Source organism: Gopherus flavomarginatus, chromosome 4 (genome assembly GCF_025201925.1).
Source record: "Gopherus flavomarginatus isolate rGopFla2 chromosome 4, rGopFla2.mat.asm, whole genome shotgun sequence".
Classification (NCBI taxonomy): Eukaryota; Metazoa; Chordata; order Testudines; family Testudinidae; genus Gopherus; species Gopherus flavomarginatus.
In genome coordinates this window covers 60,179,547-60,198,041 of record NC_066620.1, presented here as the reverse complement: position 1 = coordinate 60,198,041, position 18,495 = coordinate 60,179,547, and the positions used below count along the sequence as shown (strand labels likewise).

The window sequence follows — 18,495 nt, the reverse complement described above, 5'->3', positions numbered from 1 at the left end:
CATCTCTCAAAAACAAATGCAGGGTGGGCAGGCGCTCATATCTAGGGGTATAATTAGAAGGCAAAGTCCTGGATTCTGGTGTAGTAGCGAGCTTCTTTCCCTTTGAATCCCTGTCACCACTTGAGGAGAGTCTGGATCTTTCCACAGTGCTCGAACACTAACCAGAATTCTCCCTTCTAATGCACCATATTTCCTGAGAGTGTAGGAGCAACAAACTCTAGCCAGCAACAAGAGACAAACCACTATTGCTCATGTTCAGAAGTGCAGCCAACATCATGTTGCAACAGCCACCCTCCCCCTCTCTCTTCATGACCTGCAGCAGCAGAATGGCTCTTGTGCCAAACACCTGGCCTTGTACTTGTTCAGTTCTCCTGCACAGCTGCTCCAAGGAAGGGCAGGGTTTTGTCCACTCATCAAAGAAAACTTATCTGGGCAAATGACATGCCCCTCATTAGCTCCCACATGTGTAATACCCACAACCTAAGAAAAATGTGATTACCCTAAGATGTTTATAAAACAACCTGCCTGGCACAGTTGCTATTAGTTGACTTAATGTATTAGGAGGTTTGGATTAGTGTAAGAGATACTTGTAACATTTGGGGAACAAGACTTAATTGGGCAGACTGTTCCATAAGGATGTAGTTGCTATTTCATTTCAGATCTTGGGGAGAAACAGGTATGCATGTACAAACAAAATATAGTTTTTTTGGTTTGCAGTGAGCTGTGTGGAGGGACCCAAGTGTACCTTGGAGGGGTCCATACTGTTCTGGGGGAAAAAAGTCACAAGATTTACATAACCTTTCAAGCAAAAGGTATAATGAGTATGGCATGAATTTAGAGACACTTCCAAAGAAGAACCAGTTACCACATGATCTTGATTTACTGCAGCAGTAAAATGCCCTGCATGCCTTCATATAATATTCTCAATTCTAAGAATTTTAGAGAGAACCTATATAGAGAACTGGTTTATCCCCAAATTGGCAAATATATTCACATATGGGAACTCTCATTCCTTGGGAATGAAATAATGTTTTTGTGTGTCATGCCTCTGGTGTATAATCCCATATACATCATTCACAACAAACTGTATTGCTGCATATTTCTTTCCCTTCAGATAGTTCTCAAGTAATTATACAGGCTACCTAGTTAAGCTGGAAATGTGTGTAAACATGCCTTCAGGTTTTGTCTATGTACTTTTGCTTTCATATATGTTGTGCAAATTTACAAAGTCAATGTAAAATGCAATAAAGAGATAATGCTAATAACCTCAAAGGGTGTGACTAAGTTTTGAGGACATGATGGTGGTCTGATAGATATATTTGAAGGCTTTCATTTAAAACAAAACAAAACAAAACAACACTAGATTTTCAGAGGCACCGAACGCTTGTAGCTCTCATTGACTTTAGTTGGTGATATCTGTATTCAGCACTTCTGAAAATCAGGCCATATACGGACATAGAAATGTCTGGTTGATAGCCTAACAAGCATGCAAATTTGTCTGGTCTTATAGATGGATTATCTTAGATATTTTACTGATAATAGTAATTTCAAGTTTATATATAAAGGTACCTAGTTCACATTGATGTAGTCCCATTTCAAACAGGATTATGTTAACGCAAAATAGATGCCTTTTAGAGTATGCCAGCAGGGTCTACATGGGGCAGTTAGAATGCAACACATTAGAGCACTGGGGTGCTTTGGTGTGCCATGTAGACAACCTTTCTGATGTTAGATAGCTCTGAGTTGAAAGATTCTGTGTCCTTTTTCATGGCCACTGGTTCAAATTAGAACTAGGTTAGTAACATCTGAAAGGCATATGAAGGTTGCTTGATACCGTATGTGAAACGAGTTGGAGTTGTGGACAAATGTTCGCATCCTGAACTGGCACTCATTTTGTTAACTTCAAACCAAACCAAAGATTGATTGGATATTGAGACTGAATTCTTTTCTATCAGCTAAAAGTAATTGCTCCAAAAGGAGATTGAGGCACATTAGGATAATCTGGGGGAATTTATGTTGTACTGTACCTGTTCTTGATTGGATTATAACATTTCATTCTGTAAACTGTCAGTCTAAGACCCTTTACTATCACTAATTCGTTTGCTTTTTATGAAGTAAATACGGGAAGCGGGGGTGCAATCGATGTTTGCCCAATAAAAAAGAACACAGTTGTGTGGAAAGTACACCCTTTTCAAAGTTTCTACATGTTTAAACAACAAATAGAAATATAAATGTACAAGCATCTTGTTACTTACCCAGAATACTCAGTTTTATGTGCTATCTGCTGTTTAGCTAGTAGCAGTTAGCATCGTGCAATGACAGGAGTTAACTAAGGTAGAAGATGGGAGTTTGTAAAGAATGTATATATATGTGTGTGTGTGTGTGTGTGTGTGTGTGTGTGTATGTGTATATATAATATATGGTTAAGGAGAGGTGCTACATAAAATCACCTTTCATCAGCATCTGGGTTACAGATAATAGTGCTTATTTATATGTTGAAATGTTTCAAGTAACACCTCTTCCATTCTCACTCGTGTGATGTTTAATTGCAGATGTGGATGCCACCTGCAGTGACTTTGATTTTGGAACAGCTTTGCATATTGCTGCGTTTAATTTGTGTACTGCAGCAGTGAAGTGTTTACTGGAACATGGAGCGAATCCTGCCTTTAGGGTAAGGTGTAAGATTTTAGATGAACCAAAAGGATGAAAAGTAATTATTTTGACTGTTTAGTGTTGCTGTAGCCAAGTTGGTCTCAGGATATGAGAGAGACAAGGTAGCAAAGATATCTTTTATTGGACCAACTTCTGTTGGTGAAAGGTTCAAGCTTTCAGACTACCCAGAGTTCTTCATGTCTGGGGAAAGAAATCAGCGTTTCTGTGCTAAATACAAGTTGGGACACAGTTAAGCATAATGGGTAACATTAGGAGGTCCCTTGAAATAGGCCTGGTGTACACTGGGGTGGAGGGAATCAATCTGTTACGCAACTTCAGCTACGTGAATAACGTAGCTGAAGTCAACATACTTAGATCTACTTACCGCAATGTCTTCACTGCAGTAAGTCGACGGCTGATGCTCTCCCGTCGACTCCGGTACTCCACCAGGGCAAGAGGTGCAGGCGGAGTCGACAGGAGAGCACTCGGTGGTTGATTTATCGCGGCTAGACTAGATGCGATAAATCGACCCCTGCTGGATCAATCGCTGCCCATCGATCCAACTGGTAATGTAGACAAGCCCATAGAGTGGGCAATAAGGGTTAGATTGTTTATGCAAAAGGGGTTTGATGTAGGCCATTGAGCGTTAGCAGGCTGGTATGTGTTAGGTTGTTGTAATGAGCCATGTCCTTGGTTTTAGTGTCTAGCAGCAGGCTGGTGTGTGTTAGGTTGTTGTAATGAGCCATGTCCTTGGTTTTAGTGTCTAGCAGTGTTATGAATTTAAGTTTCCACGCTTGCCTTTTGAAGGTATTGGATAGGTTTTATTTAAGGATGAGTGCTGAAAGATCAGATATACAGTGATCACTTGTGAAAAGTGGTAGTCCATAGGTGTTAGGGATTTTTTGTCTTTTATGATTTTCCTGTGAGTTCATTTAAGAGTGTAGTGATTAATTTGACTATCATTTAAGAAAACTTGTATGCAGTGGTGATTGTTACTGTGTTGGTCCCAGGATGTAGGAGACACATAAGAGGATGTAAGAGGTGTTTGGTGAGAGAGTCAAGCTTACGCAGAGCTCTCCTTCAGGGCTGGGCAGTGTATTTCGCCGTGACACGCTGAATACAAGGCTGAACAGATTGTTTAGCATAAGTAGTTAACACATTTCAAGGGACTGTTCAAGGTGAAGTGTCTGTTTAAAACCCCTCCAATCATAAGGAGGAAAAGCTGGGGTATGTGATTAGCTGAGTTCTCTGTCCTCATCCTCAAAGGAAACCTGCGTAACACCTTCAAAGGATGAGTCTGGGAACCTAAATTTGTAATTTTGCTAGATACAAAAATTCATGAACTGAATACATACATTGAATTCATGGCTTTTTACAACAATCTATAACAACCTCCTCTCCCCCTTGCTTTTTTTTTCTTCCTTTCCTACTGTGATTGGAGAGGTATTAACCAGCCACCTCATCTTGAATTGTCCCTTGAAAGGTTCTTTGTAAGACGTGTATAACTACTTATGCTAAATAATCTTTCACAGCTAAGTACAAGGTGACACTCTGCATATGCCTACACTGCAATTAAAAAACTCATGGCTGGCCCATATCACCTGACTTGGCTTGCAGAGCTCAGGTAACTGTGTGCCCCAATGTCTATACTACACCATAATTGAACAGCCCCTTAGCCTGCACCCCATGAGCCTGAGTCAACTGACATGGGTCAGCCATGAGTTTTTAATTGCAGCATATACGTTCCCACTGAATGCATTTACCAGACCTGAAGAAGAGCTTTCTGTAAGCTCAAAAGTTTGCGTGTCTCACCAGCAGACCTACCTTGTCTCTAGTTTAAGAAAGAGAGGAAAATTTCCCCAGATTACCCTAACATTTAAGAAAAATAGCCACACACACAAAAGAGTAACAACCAGTCCTGGGTTTTGGTCAGGTGAGATGTATTCTATTGAGTGGTACTGCCTGAAAATCATTGGTAATTAGTTTTGGAAGTTCCTTATATCTCCTTGTCAAGTGCTGGAAATGGGCCATTTTCATTACCACTACAAACAGTTCTTTTTCTCTCCTGCTCACAGCAGCTCACCTTAGCTGATCACTCTCCTTATAATGTGTATGGTAACACACATTGTTTCATGTTCCCTGTGTGTGTATATATATCTTCCTTCTGTATTTTCCACTACATGCATCCGATGAAGTGAGCTGTAGCCCATGAAAACTTATGCTACAATAAATTTGTTAGTCTCTAAGGTGCCACAAGTACTCCTATTAATTTTGAAAGATTTTCCTTTTTGGGCAGTTGTGATCTGTTATCCAACCCTAGATTTCTGTCAAGATCCAGTTCTCTCTAAAAGTCAGTTTAGCGACATTCCTCAGATTTTCCCATTACTGTATGTATGCCTGTCTTTTTATTAGTTAGTGGTCCTTTGTCTTCTAAAGTAGCCATTATCACACAGCTGTACCTCTGTTCATAAACATAGGAATTCAACCTAAGATCATCACAAATGCTGGGTATTAATAGTCTTGCCCTAATCACATGAGCCCAAACACAGTCTCTCTGGCAGATCTGAATGCCACTTGTGCAGGGGAAAGAGTCTTGTAGTGGCTGCTGAACCTGAATCTCCCATATTGCTGATTAGTAACTCTGACTTTTTTCCGAAGGAAACCAGGGTGGCTTCTGCTATAGAAGCTCCTAAGAAAGAAAAGATTTGGAGTTATGGAAATATTGAAGTGTGGGGTTTTGGTTATAATTATCAATGTGTTCATTAAGAATAGTGCCTTGTTTGCCTTTATACATCCAGTTGTATGGCTTCAAAACAGTTTAATGGGTACCTCCTCAACTAGTGATCCCTGGAAAAAAGGAGAGATTTTGGCCACACCTATCATAGTTAATGATCTTCGACAAGCTCTTGCATGTTGTTCTGCTAAAAACAATAGGTCTGTGGCAAATTATGGGTGTGCCTGGACCATGTTACTAAAGAGAGAAAATGAAAGAGCTAATGTATTATTTTAAAATAATTCCATAAGATCTTCCATCACAGTATCCACAAACTTACATGTTCCTTGTAGCTGCCATTTGGACTTCTGCTGAGACTTAGTGAGAGAGCCAGTTTTAAACCTTTAGAAAGTCTGAATTGTAAATGATTCTAGATGTTTGATTTGTTTGTCTTAAAAATTGCATTGTGGATCAATCTTCATGCACCATCAGTTGTTAGTGTATATACTTAGATTGCACTGTCCATTAGGAACTAGACTAAGAGCATCAATGTTTTTCCACACATAGAATGTCTGTCTTCTAAGGCCTGTCAGTACTAAAGTACAACTCTCATTTGCACTTTGGGGCATGGACTGTCATTTATCATGTTTTTTACAGTGGGACTCAACCTGGATCTCAACCTGTTATCCTTTAGATGCTATCATAATATAAATGCTAAGTAATAATCTGACCTTGATTACTACAAGCATAGCTAAATTGTCCATTGTAACCTTGTTTGTGTCTGCTGCAGCTACCGTGCTGAGTCTTCGCATCCTGCCTTCTGGGGAAATCTAGATAGCTTTTTTTATATTGTCTTGAAATAAAGTTTCCAGGATGCATGCATGCAGCATCTGGACAGTGTACTTTGGGATGCATTAGCACATAAGTGGGAGACAGGAGGACCAGTAAACTGGGCTACAAGTATGTGGCAACTTAGGCACTGAGAATGAAGCATTGTTAGCTCCCTACTTACTAACAAAATACTAAGCAACTGGTGCTGTGAGCAGACACAAGCCATGTTAGAGCCAAGCATAGCACAACCTAGTTAAAAACCTTGTCAAAAATTGTAACATGCACCAAGTTTGATATGGTGAGCCAAACCATGGTCTAAATTGGTAATGATGGAAAGCCATTGCCAGCTAGTAGCTTTTCAGTGGGCTGCTCTTGGTCAACTAGTTCCAGGGACTATATATTCTTTTTTAACAAGCAAATATAAATTGTATTAAGGCCTCTTGGAGAATCCTCAGTTTGTGTGCCAATGATGATATAGAAACTTTCAGAACATCATTGTTTCTTAGTCCTTCATAACGTGCACTTTTAAAATGCAGTATTTTGTCTCAGTCAAATGCCTATTTTATATTGTTGTATATACTGTGACAAAGTTCCTCCTCTACCTTGGTGGATCCTGCACTTATTGGCAGATTTGCTCACCTCAGTGATCTTCCCCAGTCTGGGTCAACTCCTCCTATGTCTGATCAGGAGTTGGGAGGTTTGGGGGGAACCCAGGCCCACCGTCTACTCCAGGTTCCAGCCCAGGGCCCTGTGGATTGCACCTGTCTATAGTGCCTCCTGTACCAGCTGCATGACAGCTACAACTCCCTGGGCTACTTCCCCACGGCCTCCTCCAACACCTTCTTTATCCTCACCACAGGACCTTCCTCCTGGTGTCTGATAACGCTTGTACTCCTTAGTCCTCCAGCAGTAAACCCTCTCACTCTCAGCTCCTTTGTGTCTCTTGCTCCTCACACACACTTCCTCTCCTATGGCTCCCACCTCCCTGACTAAGTGCCCTGATTAGCCTGCCTTGATTGGCTGCAGGTGTTCTAATTAGCCTGTCTGCCTTAATTGGTTCTAGCAGGTTCCTGATTACTTTAGTGCAGTCCCTTCTCTGGTCACTCAGGGAACAGAAAACTACTCAGCCAGTGACCAGTATATTTGCCCTCTACCAGACTCCTGTACCCCACTGGCCTGGGTCTGTCACAATACATGTTTGAAAATTTTGGCTGCTGGTTACTAACAACAACAAAAAAGGTAGCAAGGGGATTTTAAGTCTTATAAATGGACACTACTGCACAGCCAAGTTTTGGCCTGTCTTTATGTTAAGTCTTTTCATTATTCTATCTTATTTATGTAGAATGACAAAGGACAGATTCCAGCAGATGTGGTTCCTGATCCAGTAGATATGCCATTGGAGATGGCAGATGCTGCAGCAAGTGCAAAAGAAATCAAGCAGATGCTGTTGGATGCAGTGCCTCTGTCATGTGACATCTCAAAGGCCATGCTTCCAAACTATGATCATGTCACTGGCAAGGCCATGCTTCTGTCACTAGGCTTGAAACTGGGAGATCGTGTTGTTATCGCAGGACAGAAGGTAAGTGAGTAAATTTGAAACTGCACAAGTAATCTCCTGTGAATTGGGCATTTGTAGTACGTTTGAAACTGATTTCTTATCTGTAAATGTAAAATAACTTCTGGAAGGTATGAAATACGGATGGCAGTAGAGATGCAAAGATATTTCTATTGCTGGAAAACAGGTGGAAAGGAAAATCTCCTCATGAGAAGCTGAAAGCTTGTGTAGTAGTGAAACTTTTTCACTGTTGTGAAAAGCAGATTTTGTCAGGCAAAATCTGTATTTTGTACCTGCAAACCTTTCCTTAACAGTCCATCATAATAAATAAGTGAGTCTTAGTCTTTGTAGAGTATAGATCCAAAATGCTGCCAGGGCTCACAAGTAGCATTTGCAGGATCTTGTGACAGGAATTTATATTCTGTAGAATTAATCTAGTTTCCATTCCAGAAATGGTAAAAGGTACATTTAATTCTGCTTAGCCATTAGTTATTTAATTTCATTGATGCAATGCAGCTAACATCTCTTTTGATGAAACACTGCTGTGGTATAGAGGTAGCAATATAATCTAAGGAGCAATGAGTACGTTAGTTAAATAACTGCAGCTCAAATTTTAATAGCTTTAAACTAGATAAGTTTGGAAAATTGTTGTTCTATTGGTAACTATATTGGTATATATCAGGGGTCGGCAACCTTTCAGAAATGATGTGCTGAGTTCATTTATTCACTCTAATTTAAGGTTTCACGTGCCAGTAATGCATTTTAATGTTTTTAGAAGATCTTTCTATAAGTCTATAATATATAAGTAAACTATTGTATATAAAGTAAAAAAGGTTTTAAAAATGTTTAAGAAACTTCATTTAAAAGTAGATTAAAATGCAGAGCCCCCTGGATCGGTGGCCGGGACCTGGGCAGTGTGAGTGCCACTGAAAATCAGCTTGCATGCCATAGGTTGCCTACCCCTGGTATATACAAAGTCATATACTTTTTTCCTCTTCTTGTGGGTAGCCAGGACTTAGAAATGATTTTAAAGCTATAGGATTTTTTTAAAGATTGCCATAAGCACACATGCAAACTTTGCAGAAACATCTATTTATAAGAGCAGAATTCTGCATTTGGGTTTTCATGCACCTGTGACAACAGTATTTGCATATTTGATTTTTCTAATTTTTATTATATTAACTTTAGATTTATAATTTGTTCTTTTCAATTCAAAAACTTTTCCTCGCAGTGTATGAAGCAGCTTCCAATTTGAATTTGACATGTTATTGAAATTGGGTCAGGAAAGGTGACACAATCATTAGCTATACAAAAGGCATGTTAACTGAAATATATACAAGAAACTGCGTGTTCTGACGAGATAATTAACATCTGAAAGTTATTTAGCCAGAAACCATTACACAATGAAAGCGAAGAAGAAGAAAATAACAGCCATCAAAAATACTCGAGCTGCAAGTCAGTAAAAGCTCAGAACAAGAAGAAAGAAATTTTTAGGTATTTCAGTTACATACATAGAATGCTCGTTTTTATTTTGACATTGCACTAGAGCACTGAACATCTTCTGTAAACTGTAACACTTTCACTCTCTATGTGGATGGAGTTTTCTAGACATGGAGAACTTTAGTCTGAAAAGATGCAACTAAAGAGCTGCACCTCTGATAGGCTGCCAGAGGCCAGAGTTTATGCATATAGATTGTCAATGGTTCCCAAACTTTTTATTTCAAACTCCCCATTTGCCCCTGTCAGGCCTACAGCCGGGGCCAGGAGTGGGGTCGTGGCTCGGGGAGAGGAGGACATGGACGAGAGTAAGGAGGCCAAGGATGGGGTGGGGTGGGGGGCAGCTGCTGTGTGTCCCTCCCTCCCCACCTCTCTGTGAGGTCTGAGACTCAGTCATGCCCCCCAAGCGTTCCTCCACATCCCTCTAAGGGGGCATGCCCCACAGTTTGGGACCTCTGGATTAAGTAATCCTATAATAGTCAAATTTTAAAAGGACAGATAAAACGGGGAGGGAGGAAGGAGGCTCTTCCCCCTTCATTGCTGCTTTCTGATATATAAAGAAGGTTGATCTGAACGGTTCTGTTTAAATACATTTTAGAAAAACGGGATGAGGGAAGCTTCTGTTTGTTGAATTTCTAATTTTAACACTCCCTTCCCCTCCATCCCAACGCCATATCTGCCCTTGAAATTATAGTGATAAATGAGCACCACAAAAGACTGAAAGCTGAGTAATTGAAAGAGGGAGATTTTTTTTATTTTTATTAAGACTAAAACCCCCAAGTTTTAAAACTGATTTAAATCCACTGTCTAAAACTGTTGGGAGAAAGGACATCTTTGCTAATGATTCTGCACCCCACCCCTTAAATTAAGGCATGTGATCTTGTAATACACATCCTCTGAGACTAGAAGAAGTCCATTGGCAAAATCAGAGAAGACCCTCTCAGTGCCCCTGATCCTTCTTAAAAAAAACAGGATCTAGATAAACTTTAAAAAAAAAAAGAAAAGAAAAAGAAAACAAACAGAACTTTTCAGGTTTTATTTTTGCATCAGCAAGAAGGAATAAAGGTCATGGACTCTTTGAGAATAAATTCCTTTGCAGATTATCTTTAAATTTTAGGGGTAGTCTGAATGTGGTGTGTTGTTTTATTTTATAATCTTCCCTTCCTCATCCAGCAGAGGCCTGTATTCTTCAGGGTACTTAAGTATGTGCCAACTTTAAGCAGGTGAGTTACCCTTTGCAGTCATAATGAATGAACCTATTTAGTAAGACGTGCACTGAAGTACTTTGCTGAAGTGATGTCATTGTCTAATGGTACGTGTTGTTTGTGACATCTTTCTATTGTGATAACTGCCAATAAATGCTGCTTTTGTTCAATCTCAGGTGACTTAGTCCTGTCTCTTATATCTTAGAACACTTACTGGCTGGCATTTTTGAAGGAAAAGGATCTCTGCCCTCAAGGAAGGCAGAGGAATGTGAAAGTGGCAATCTGTATAGTGATCATGGATCTGGAGATGACTTACTATCTTACATCGTATCTAAGGGCCATGGTATTATTATTCACAAAGTCATTCTGTGTTAATTCTTTTCTTTAGGTTGGTACATTAAGATTTTGTGGCACAACAGAATTTGCCAGCGGGCAGTGGGCTGGTGTAGAACTGGATGAACCAGAAGGAAAGAATGACGGAAGTGTTGGAAAAGTCCAGTACTTCAAGTGTGCACCAAGATGTGGTAAAACTTTATTTTCTAGATGTTTTACAGATACTTTGAAATCTTAATTTTAAAAAAAAGAAAAGAAAAATACTAGTTTGATTAGATGAGGTGTCTTGGGTCAATAAATACAAATTGATTGTCCTGGATTTTTCTATTTTGTAAATTTCTTTAACTGCTCCTAACTTTATCAGTTCTAAATGTTGCGGAAGAAGCCATTTCTGATTACTTCCTTGAAACTGCAATGTAGTATCTTTCTAGTTTTGCCATCTTTATTGATTATAGGCTTTTCTCACAGCCATAGTGTAATTGTTTCTTTTCTATATGACATTTTCTCTCATAGCTTACTTGGCCTTCCACTTTGAAAGAGATTCGTTTGAGCATTCATATATTCTTCTTAAAAATTCTCTCCATCAAAGGAATGTGATGTTGTCTGCCTTCTCTGTTTGTCAAATTGAGGTGTCTGTGTTGTAAATTTGCTTGGCATTTCATTTCCATCTGTGAGATGATGCAGGAGCTTGTGCTGAGGGATGTTCTACCTCAGTTTCCAGCTTAGCCACAAGCATTCTTTATGATGCTGGGCAGAGCAGAGACACAGGGTAGAATAAGTGACTTTCCCATCTATAAAAGAGGAATATTACTTCCCCACCTCTCCAGCTATGAGTATAACAATCCATTAATTGAGATACTTTTGTTAAACAGAGTAACCTAAGAGAGAATAGCTAGATTTTTTTTGCTGCATTACTGCATCTCTCTCTCTTTTTTTTGTTGTTCTCCAGGTATCTTTGCACCTCTTTCTAAAATAAGTAAAGCTTCAGATCACAAGAAGAATTTTGTCAGAAGTCCTTCCACACGGTCTACTTTGGTCAAGTCCAAGAAAATAGATGTAACGCACATAACTTCAAAAGTGAATACTGGTAAATATTTCTTTTTTTATAAAGCTAGTCTCTCCAAAAATCAGACGGTAATTTTGCATATCTTTATATTAAAATCCTAGCTTGTAGTTAATTCATCCTCTTGGAATAAGAAAGTAGTATGACATTTATTAATTATTCCTTCTCATTAACTGAAGTTGTTGATGCTGAGAGGTGTTGAGCATCTGTCACTCCCAATGAAATAACTTTAAACTGCAGGTGCTTATTGCTCAGGATCAAGCCCTGTGGCTCAATCACAGTAACAATTAATGTTCTACCATATGGTATGTCATTTTACTGTAACACTGGTGTGTGAGGCCTTTTTACAATCCCCTGCAGCACTGTGTAATATTGATTGCTGGAAGGTAAGATATGGGACTAGTTACACCGTTGCCTGATTCTGGTAAGACAATTGCTATGTCTTTTTCTAGGGCTAAGCCAGGGGAATCTGTGTAGAGTGACTAAAGGTTCTGTTCTCAGTGAATGGTCATTTTGGTGATATTATATACCCAGGGGATCTAACATTACATATTGATATACTGTTTGGGAAAGGCTTACCATAGCACGCAGTCTGAAGCTTTTAAAACTGTTTCTGATTGGAGATGATATCTGTAAATGTCTAAAATCGCTTTGCTTTAATTACGTAGATTTTTATTTGACTTGATCAGAAGGCTGTCAAACTGTTGAGGAAAACAAATTTAAATGCTAATTTATATGCAGCTGTATGTAAGTATTAAAATATTGTAAGAAGTATTAATACCAGTTTCCTCAATAAAAGAAACCCTTCTGACAAAAATTAATTAGAAGCTATTTTAATAACTACATTATGTGTCAAGGCAATGAATTAGTTCACTAGAGAAACAAAGAATACATCTGGAGGGGATAGATATTCTTGTGTTTAAGTCCGTGGGTGGGGGCTTAGGAGATCTGGGTTTAATTCCTGGCTCTGCCACAGAGCTCCTGTGTGACCTCAGTTTAGGCAAATCACTTACTCTCTCTGTGCCTCAGGTCTCCATCTGTAAAGTCAAGATAATATTCCTTTTCCTCCACCCTTTGCCTTTCTTGTCAATTTAGCTTGTAAGCTCTCTTATGTGTTTGTACAGTGCTGAGCATATACAAATGGGCCCCGATCTTGATTAAATGATGTAAAAATAATGCTATTATATGTGTTGTGTTATAACAGTCCTGCCAGTTGGACCCTTTATAATAAAGCAGCATGACTTTACAGGTAGAGGGGTGTACATATATGCCTACAAAATTATTTAAATCCTCTAAAACGTTCCTCTTTTAACTGTAAAATATGCAGCATATACAGACTACATGATGGGATGGTGGAATATGGTTTTTTAGCAGTGATTTTTGGGATAACTTGCAAAAGTCATTTGACTCTCGCTGTCATGTCTATGTGGTAGACATGTACTGCTCTGTGACCTTTTAAAAATAATTGAACATCTACAGTTTTCTACACATTGACATACTTCAAACTTTCTGAAGTTTTCTGTCTGACCTTTGCTGGAAATGGGGCATTTGTATAGTATAAGTTGCATGGTTACAATTTGATCTGGAAAATGACATGCTCCACAAAGCTCATCTTTTTTTGAAATGCCTTGTCCTAATCATATCAACTTAGACAATTAACTTAACGTCCAGGCAGTTTAACATGATGTGGAAAAACTGACACCTTGCATAAAATGCTGCACTTCAGTAAAATGATTACATTTGTTTGCAAAACTGTAAAGTGGGGGCCTAAACTATCTCTTTCTATAAAACATTCTTCACTTTGGCTGTTTGGTCCACTCATAGTATTGTGAGCCATAAGACAGCTGTTTGTTAAGATTGAGCTACGATTTATTTTCAAAAGATCTTGATTAAAATGGAAAAGGATTGTTTTCCTCTGAGGCAATGCATTCGTGAGAACAGTTTGTGATGAACCTGTTTTTTGACATAGCTGTGCCTAACCATCTTTATAAATCCCAAAATTTGACATTTGCTTTAAGTAAAAATCAGAGTAAGTTCTATATGGTACACCCACTAGGGCTTACATGTGTAAGCAGTATGCGCTGAACTGCCATCGTAAGATATTCTTATGCCAAAGGGCCCATTTATCTTAATGTGCCTGGTGGATTCACTTGCTAGAGTGGAAGGATAAAGTTGCAAATACAGAGCTTTCTTCTGACACATTTACTTGCATTACTGGAGTAAATTTCTTAAGTGTCTTAACCACCAGTAAATTATTTGTGTTACAGACCATGAAAAATCATTAGTACATCTTCTATAAACATTGTAGATAGACTGCAGAATTCTGTCAAACCTCACTTTTAATATTGTATTTAGATATTTTTTAATGCTTTTTTTTATTTGTACTCTTGATATTTGTGGTAAAAATATTTGCTCTTTAAATAGTTCATTAGATTTCATCAATGATGGTCACCTGATCACATTAAGTACTGGGACTAATCAAGGATTTTCTGTTATAAAACATATCTCCGGCCATGAACAGTGTTCTCACATATCTGACTCTTAAGGCTGAAATACAAGACACCTTAAAATAGAATACAGTTATAAATAACTACCAAAATAATATATCATCTGGGCTAAGCCAATAAATATAATTAAATAAAAAGTCCGCTTTGCCCATCACTAGTACCAGCAAAATCGCCTGGAAGGTTTTGTTCTCTTTGCCTAGTTGTGGCAGACAACCACTTATGAATACAAAATAACTTGTCCTTGAAGCATGTTGCTATGTAGCATAATAGGCTCTTTAATTAGATTAATACTGGCATATTCAATCCGTTTTTGTAGGCTTGAAACCAAAAGTTATGGGGTTAAAACTCAGATTTGTGTAAATACATGCATCCACAGAAATTATAGATTTAACAGTTGGTAGTCTTATTCCAATAGTAAAAGCAAAAATTTTCAGTTTTGGATGTGTTTAAGAATCAGAAGTTTGTGATTTTAAAGGATTTTTTCTTCACTTGTGTTAACTCAGATTGTTTCAATATAAACATTTGGCAAGCCCTTTGTTTATAATATGGCTTGATTGCTTTGGAGCATTTTTAAGTGTCAGTGGTTTAACACGATTGGTAAATTATTTTACAACTAGAAGTTTTATATAAAAATACTGTGGTTTGGTAGTACTCATATTTGAAGAATCGCATTTTACAAGTACTAAATAAGCATCCAGAAACCTGTAAATTAGGCAGACCTTGGCCCCATTTCACAGATGGATGAAGAGAGGGACGAGAGAGAGCACAGAGAAGTTGCAGCTTGCCAGTGGTGACACAGGAAACTAGTATCAGTCAGGATTAGGACATAAATCCTTATTTTCTCAGTATCATGTTCTAAATACTAGATATCATACTATTCTGTAAAGACTACTAGTTTCTATAGTATGTATGTGGAACAGTTGGATTGAAATGATGGACTTGGAGGTTTCATCGTTTTGTTCAGTGATCTACAAGCCCAGTACTGTATCTGTTTGCATATGTGGATTTTTCTGTAAAATTATTAATTGTTAATTGCCAGGATATTTGTTGACCCTATTTGTTTTTTGTCTTTTTTGTATCCTAGGCTTAGCTACATTAAAAAAAGACAGTAGTTCTGAATCCACCTTTTTGGCTAGTGAAGAAGGAATGAAAATTATGCCTGGTAAAGAAGGTAACTAAATTCCCCTTGTTGCTTCCTTTTGGGCCAGTTCTGGGTAGGGCAAAGGAAGTATCGCATATCTCTTCCTTCCCCTACCCCTCTTCACAGGCACTCAAATATGCTGCAAAAGCAGTGCTAATGTAGACCTGCATTCTAGTTCCAAGCAGCCCTGTACACCAGTCTGCTAGGAGCAGGATTAATCTGAACGGGACCAATGTGATGCCGTTGTGAAAAAGGCTAATGCAGTCCTAGGATGAGTCAAGCGAGGTATTCCCAGTAGAGCTAGGGAAGAGTTAGTACCATTATATGAGGCAATGGTGAGACCTCATCTGGAATAGTGAGTGCATTTTTGATCTCCCATGTTCAAGAAAGATGAATTCAAACTGGAACAGGTGCAGAGAAGGACTGCTAGGGTGATCAGAGGAATGGAAAATGTACCTTACGAGAAGAGACAAGGAGGTTGGCTTGTTAGGCCTAACAAAACAAAGGCTGAAGGGAGATACGGTTCCTCTCTATAAATACACCAAGCAGATAAACACTAGCAAGGGGCGGACTTGTTTTAAGTTAAGAGCTGATACTGGCACAAGAACAAATGAATATAAACTGGCAATCGGTAAGTTTAGGCTTAAAATTAAACAAAGGTTTCTAACCATCAGAGGAGTGAAGTTCTCGAACAGTCTTTCAAAGGGAGTACCGGGGGCAAAAAACCTAACTTTTTTGGAGGCTGAGCTTGATGAGTTTGCTTACAATGGCATGGCCCATTACGACTGCTAGTAGCAAATATCTCCAGTTGTTGGAGATCGGACATTAGATAGGGAGGGTTCTGAGTTACTACAGAGAATTATCTCCCACCTGTCTGGCTGGTGAGTCTTGCCCATATGCTTGGGGTCTAATCACCATATTGGGCATCGGGAAGGAATTGTAGTCCCAGTCAGATTGTCAGAGACCCTGGGTTGGTTTGTTCATTTTTATTTATTTATTTTTTGCCTGCTTCTGCAGTGTGGGGTCTGGGTCATTTGCTTGTTTGAACTAGAGCGAATGGTGGATTCTCTATAACTTGATGTCTTCAAATCAAGATTTGAGGCCTTCAGTAACTCAGCCAGAGGCTATGGGCCTATTACTGAAGTGAGTGAGTGAGGCTGTGGCCTGTGATGTGCATGAGGTCAGACTAGATCATCATGACTAAGGCTGTGTGTCTGTCATGGAAGTCACGGATTCTGGGGGCCAGCTGCACGGGCTGCTGCTGGGGCAGTCTCGGGCCACTGCCTCCCACCCCCCAGCAGCAGCAGTAGTAGTTTGGGTATGAGAGGAGGCTCAGTGTGGCAGGCACCACCTCCACAGCTCCCGTTGTCTGCTGTTCTCGGCCAGTGGGAGCTGCAGAGCCAGGGTTCGTGGCAGGAACAGCGCGCAGTAACTCCCTGGCTATCCCTCCCCTTAGGAGCTGCAGGGACATGCCAGCCGCTTTGGGGGACCCGTGTGGGGCCGGGTAGGGAGCCTGCCAGCTCTACCAACCCTCACCCCATAGCACCAGTGGGAGTCCCGGGCTGCACACCGCCTCCCCCAACACCCACAGTACCCACTGGGCCACCACACGCCCCCTCCGCTCACACCTGCAGCCCCCTGGCTCAAATTTTAGTTAGGAGTATATAGTACAAGTCATGGACAGGTCATAGGTTGTGAATTTTTGTTTACTGCCTGTGACTTGTCCGTGACTTTTACTAAAAAATACCCATGACTGAAATGTAGCTTTAATCATGATGGTCCCTTCAGGTCTTAGTCTGTCATATGGCCAGCTGCCAGGGCAGCATGGCCTGGCAGATATATGTATAACCCTGGAGCCCAGCCCCCTGAGCCTTAGGTGCTAAGAAAACCCCGTCATGTTGCAGATCGTCTGTAGAACAGCCTTTTTGTAGGTTTTGGTGGCTCTTTCTCCCTGTGTTCCCGCTGCTGGCTGCATGTATTCCAATTGGAACTATGTTCAACAAGTATCGGAATTTTGACCCTTTTATTACTTGTATGTTTGAGTGTTGAGTAGCAAATTATAATGGTGAACAGCATTTTTAGATTAGTGTTCTGTCAGGTAATCATTTCAAAAACATTTTAAATCTTTAAAAATATTATTTTAACTTTTTAAATTGGAATCCAGTCTCTAATGATCTATAGGTTTATAATTGGCTAGTGACTTCTGATGCTTCAGTTTTTGGGTGCTCAACTTGACAACGCAAAGGGGTCTGATTCTCAGAGGGTGGATGCTCAGCACTTTATAAAAATCCAGCCCCCTCTATGGTTTCTCAAGTTGAACATGTACACTTCTACCCTGATAGAACACGACCCGATATAACACAAATTCGGATATAACACGGTAAAGCAGTGGGGAGCCCCAGGCCCTTTAAAGCACTGCCCGAGCCCTGCTGCTTTACCGTGTTATATCTGAATTCACGTGGAGCCCCGGGCCGTTTAAATCACTGCCATAGCCCCACTGCCAGAGCCCCGGCAGTGATTTAAAGGGCCTGGGGTGCCCCACAGCAGCTGGAGCCCTGGGCCCTTTAAATCCCCGCTGGGGCTCTGGCAGCCAGGCTCGGGCGGTGATTTAAAGGGCCAGAGGCTCCAGCTGCTGCAGGAAGCCCCAGGCCCCGCTGCTGGAGCTCCAGCAGTGATTTAAAAGTGCTTCCTGCAGCAACTGGAGCACCGGGCCCTTTAAATCACCTCTGGGGAAGCCGGTCCAGTCCACCACAGCGTACCAGTACGCCATACCAGACCAAACCTGATAAAACGCAGTCTCACCTATAAGGCAGTGAGATTTTTTGGCTCCTGAGGGCCGCGTTATATTGGGGTAGAGGTGTATTATATTACTATTTGCCTTTAAAGTTTTTGAGTATATATAGTTATTTAAAACAAAACAGAAACACACCCTTCATCTGACTGAGTGTATTTTTTCTTGAGAAAAACGTCTTTTTTTTTTTTTTTTTAATCCGGGAAG

At 40.0% G+C, this 18,495-nt stretch overlaps 1 protein-coding gene across 7 annotated transcripts in view; it reads left to right on the top strand.

The window, feature by feature from the left end:
• The window catches only part of CLIP4 (CAP-Gly domain containing linker protein family member 4), a 70,145-nt gene that overhangs the window by 39,236 nt on the left and 12,414 nt on the right, over positions 1-18,495 (top strand). For 6 of the 7 annotated variants that reach the window (XM_050948533.1, XM_050948532.1, XM_050948534.1 and 3 more), the window contains exons 7-11: positions 2,553-2,671; positions 7,539-7,775; positions 10,842-10,977; positions 11,736-11,873; positions 15,441-15,527. In XM_050948533.1, the coding sequence (XP_050804490.1) occupies positions 2,553-2,671; positions 7,539-7,775; positions 10,842-10,977; positions 11,736-11,873; positions 15,441-15,527 (717 nt within the window). The remainder of the gene's footprint in view (positions 1-2,552; positions 2,672-7,538; positions 7,776-10,841; positions 10,978-11,735; positions 11,874-15,440; positions 15,528-18,495) is intronic. The other variant, XM_050948537.1, reaches the window with a different exon arrangement.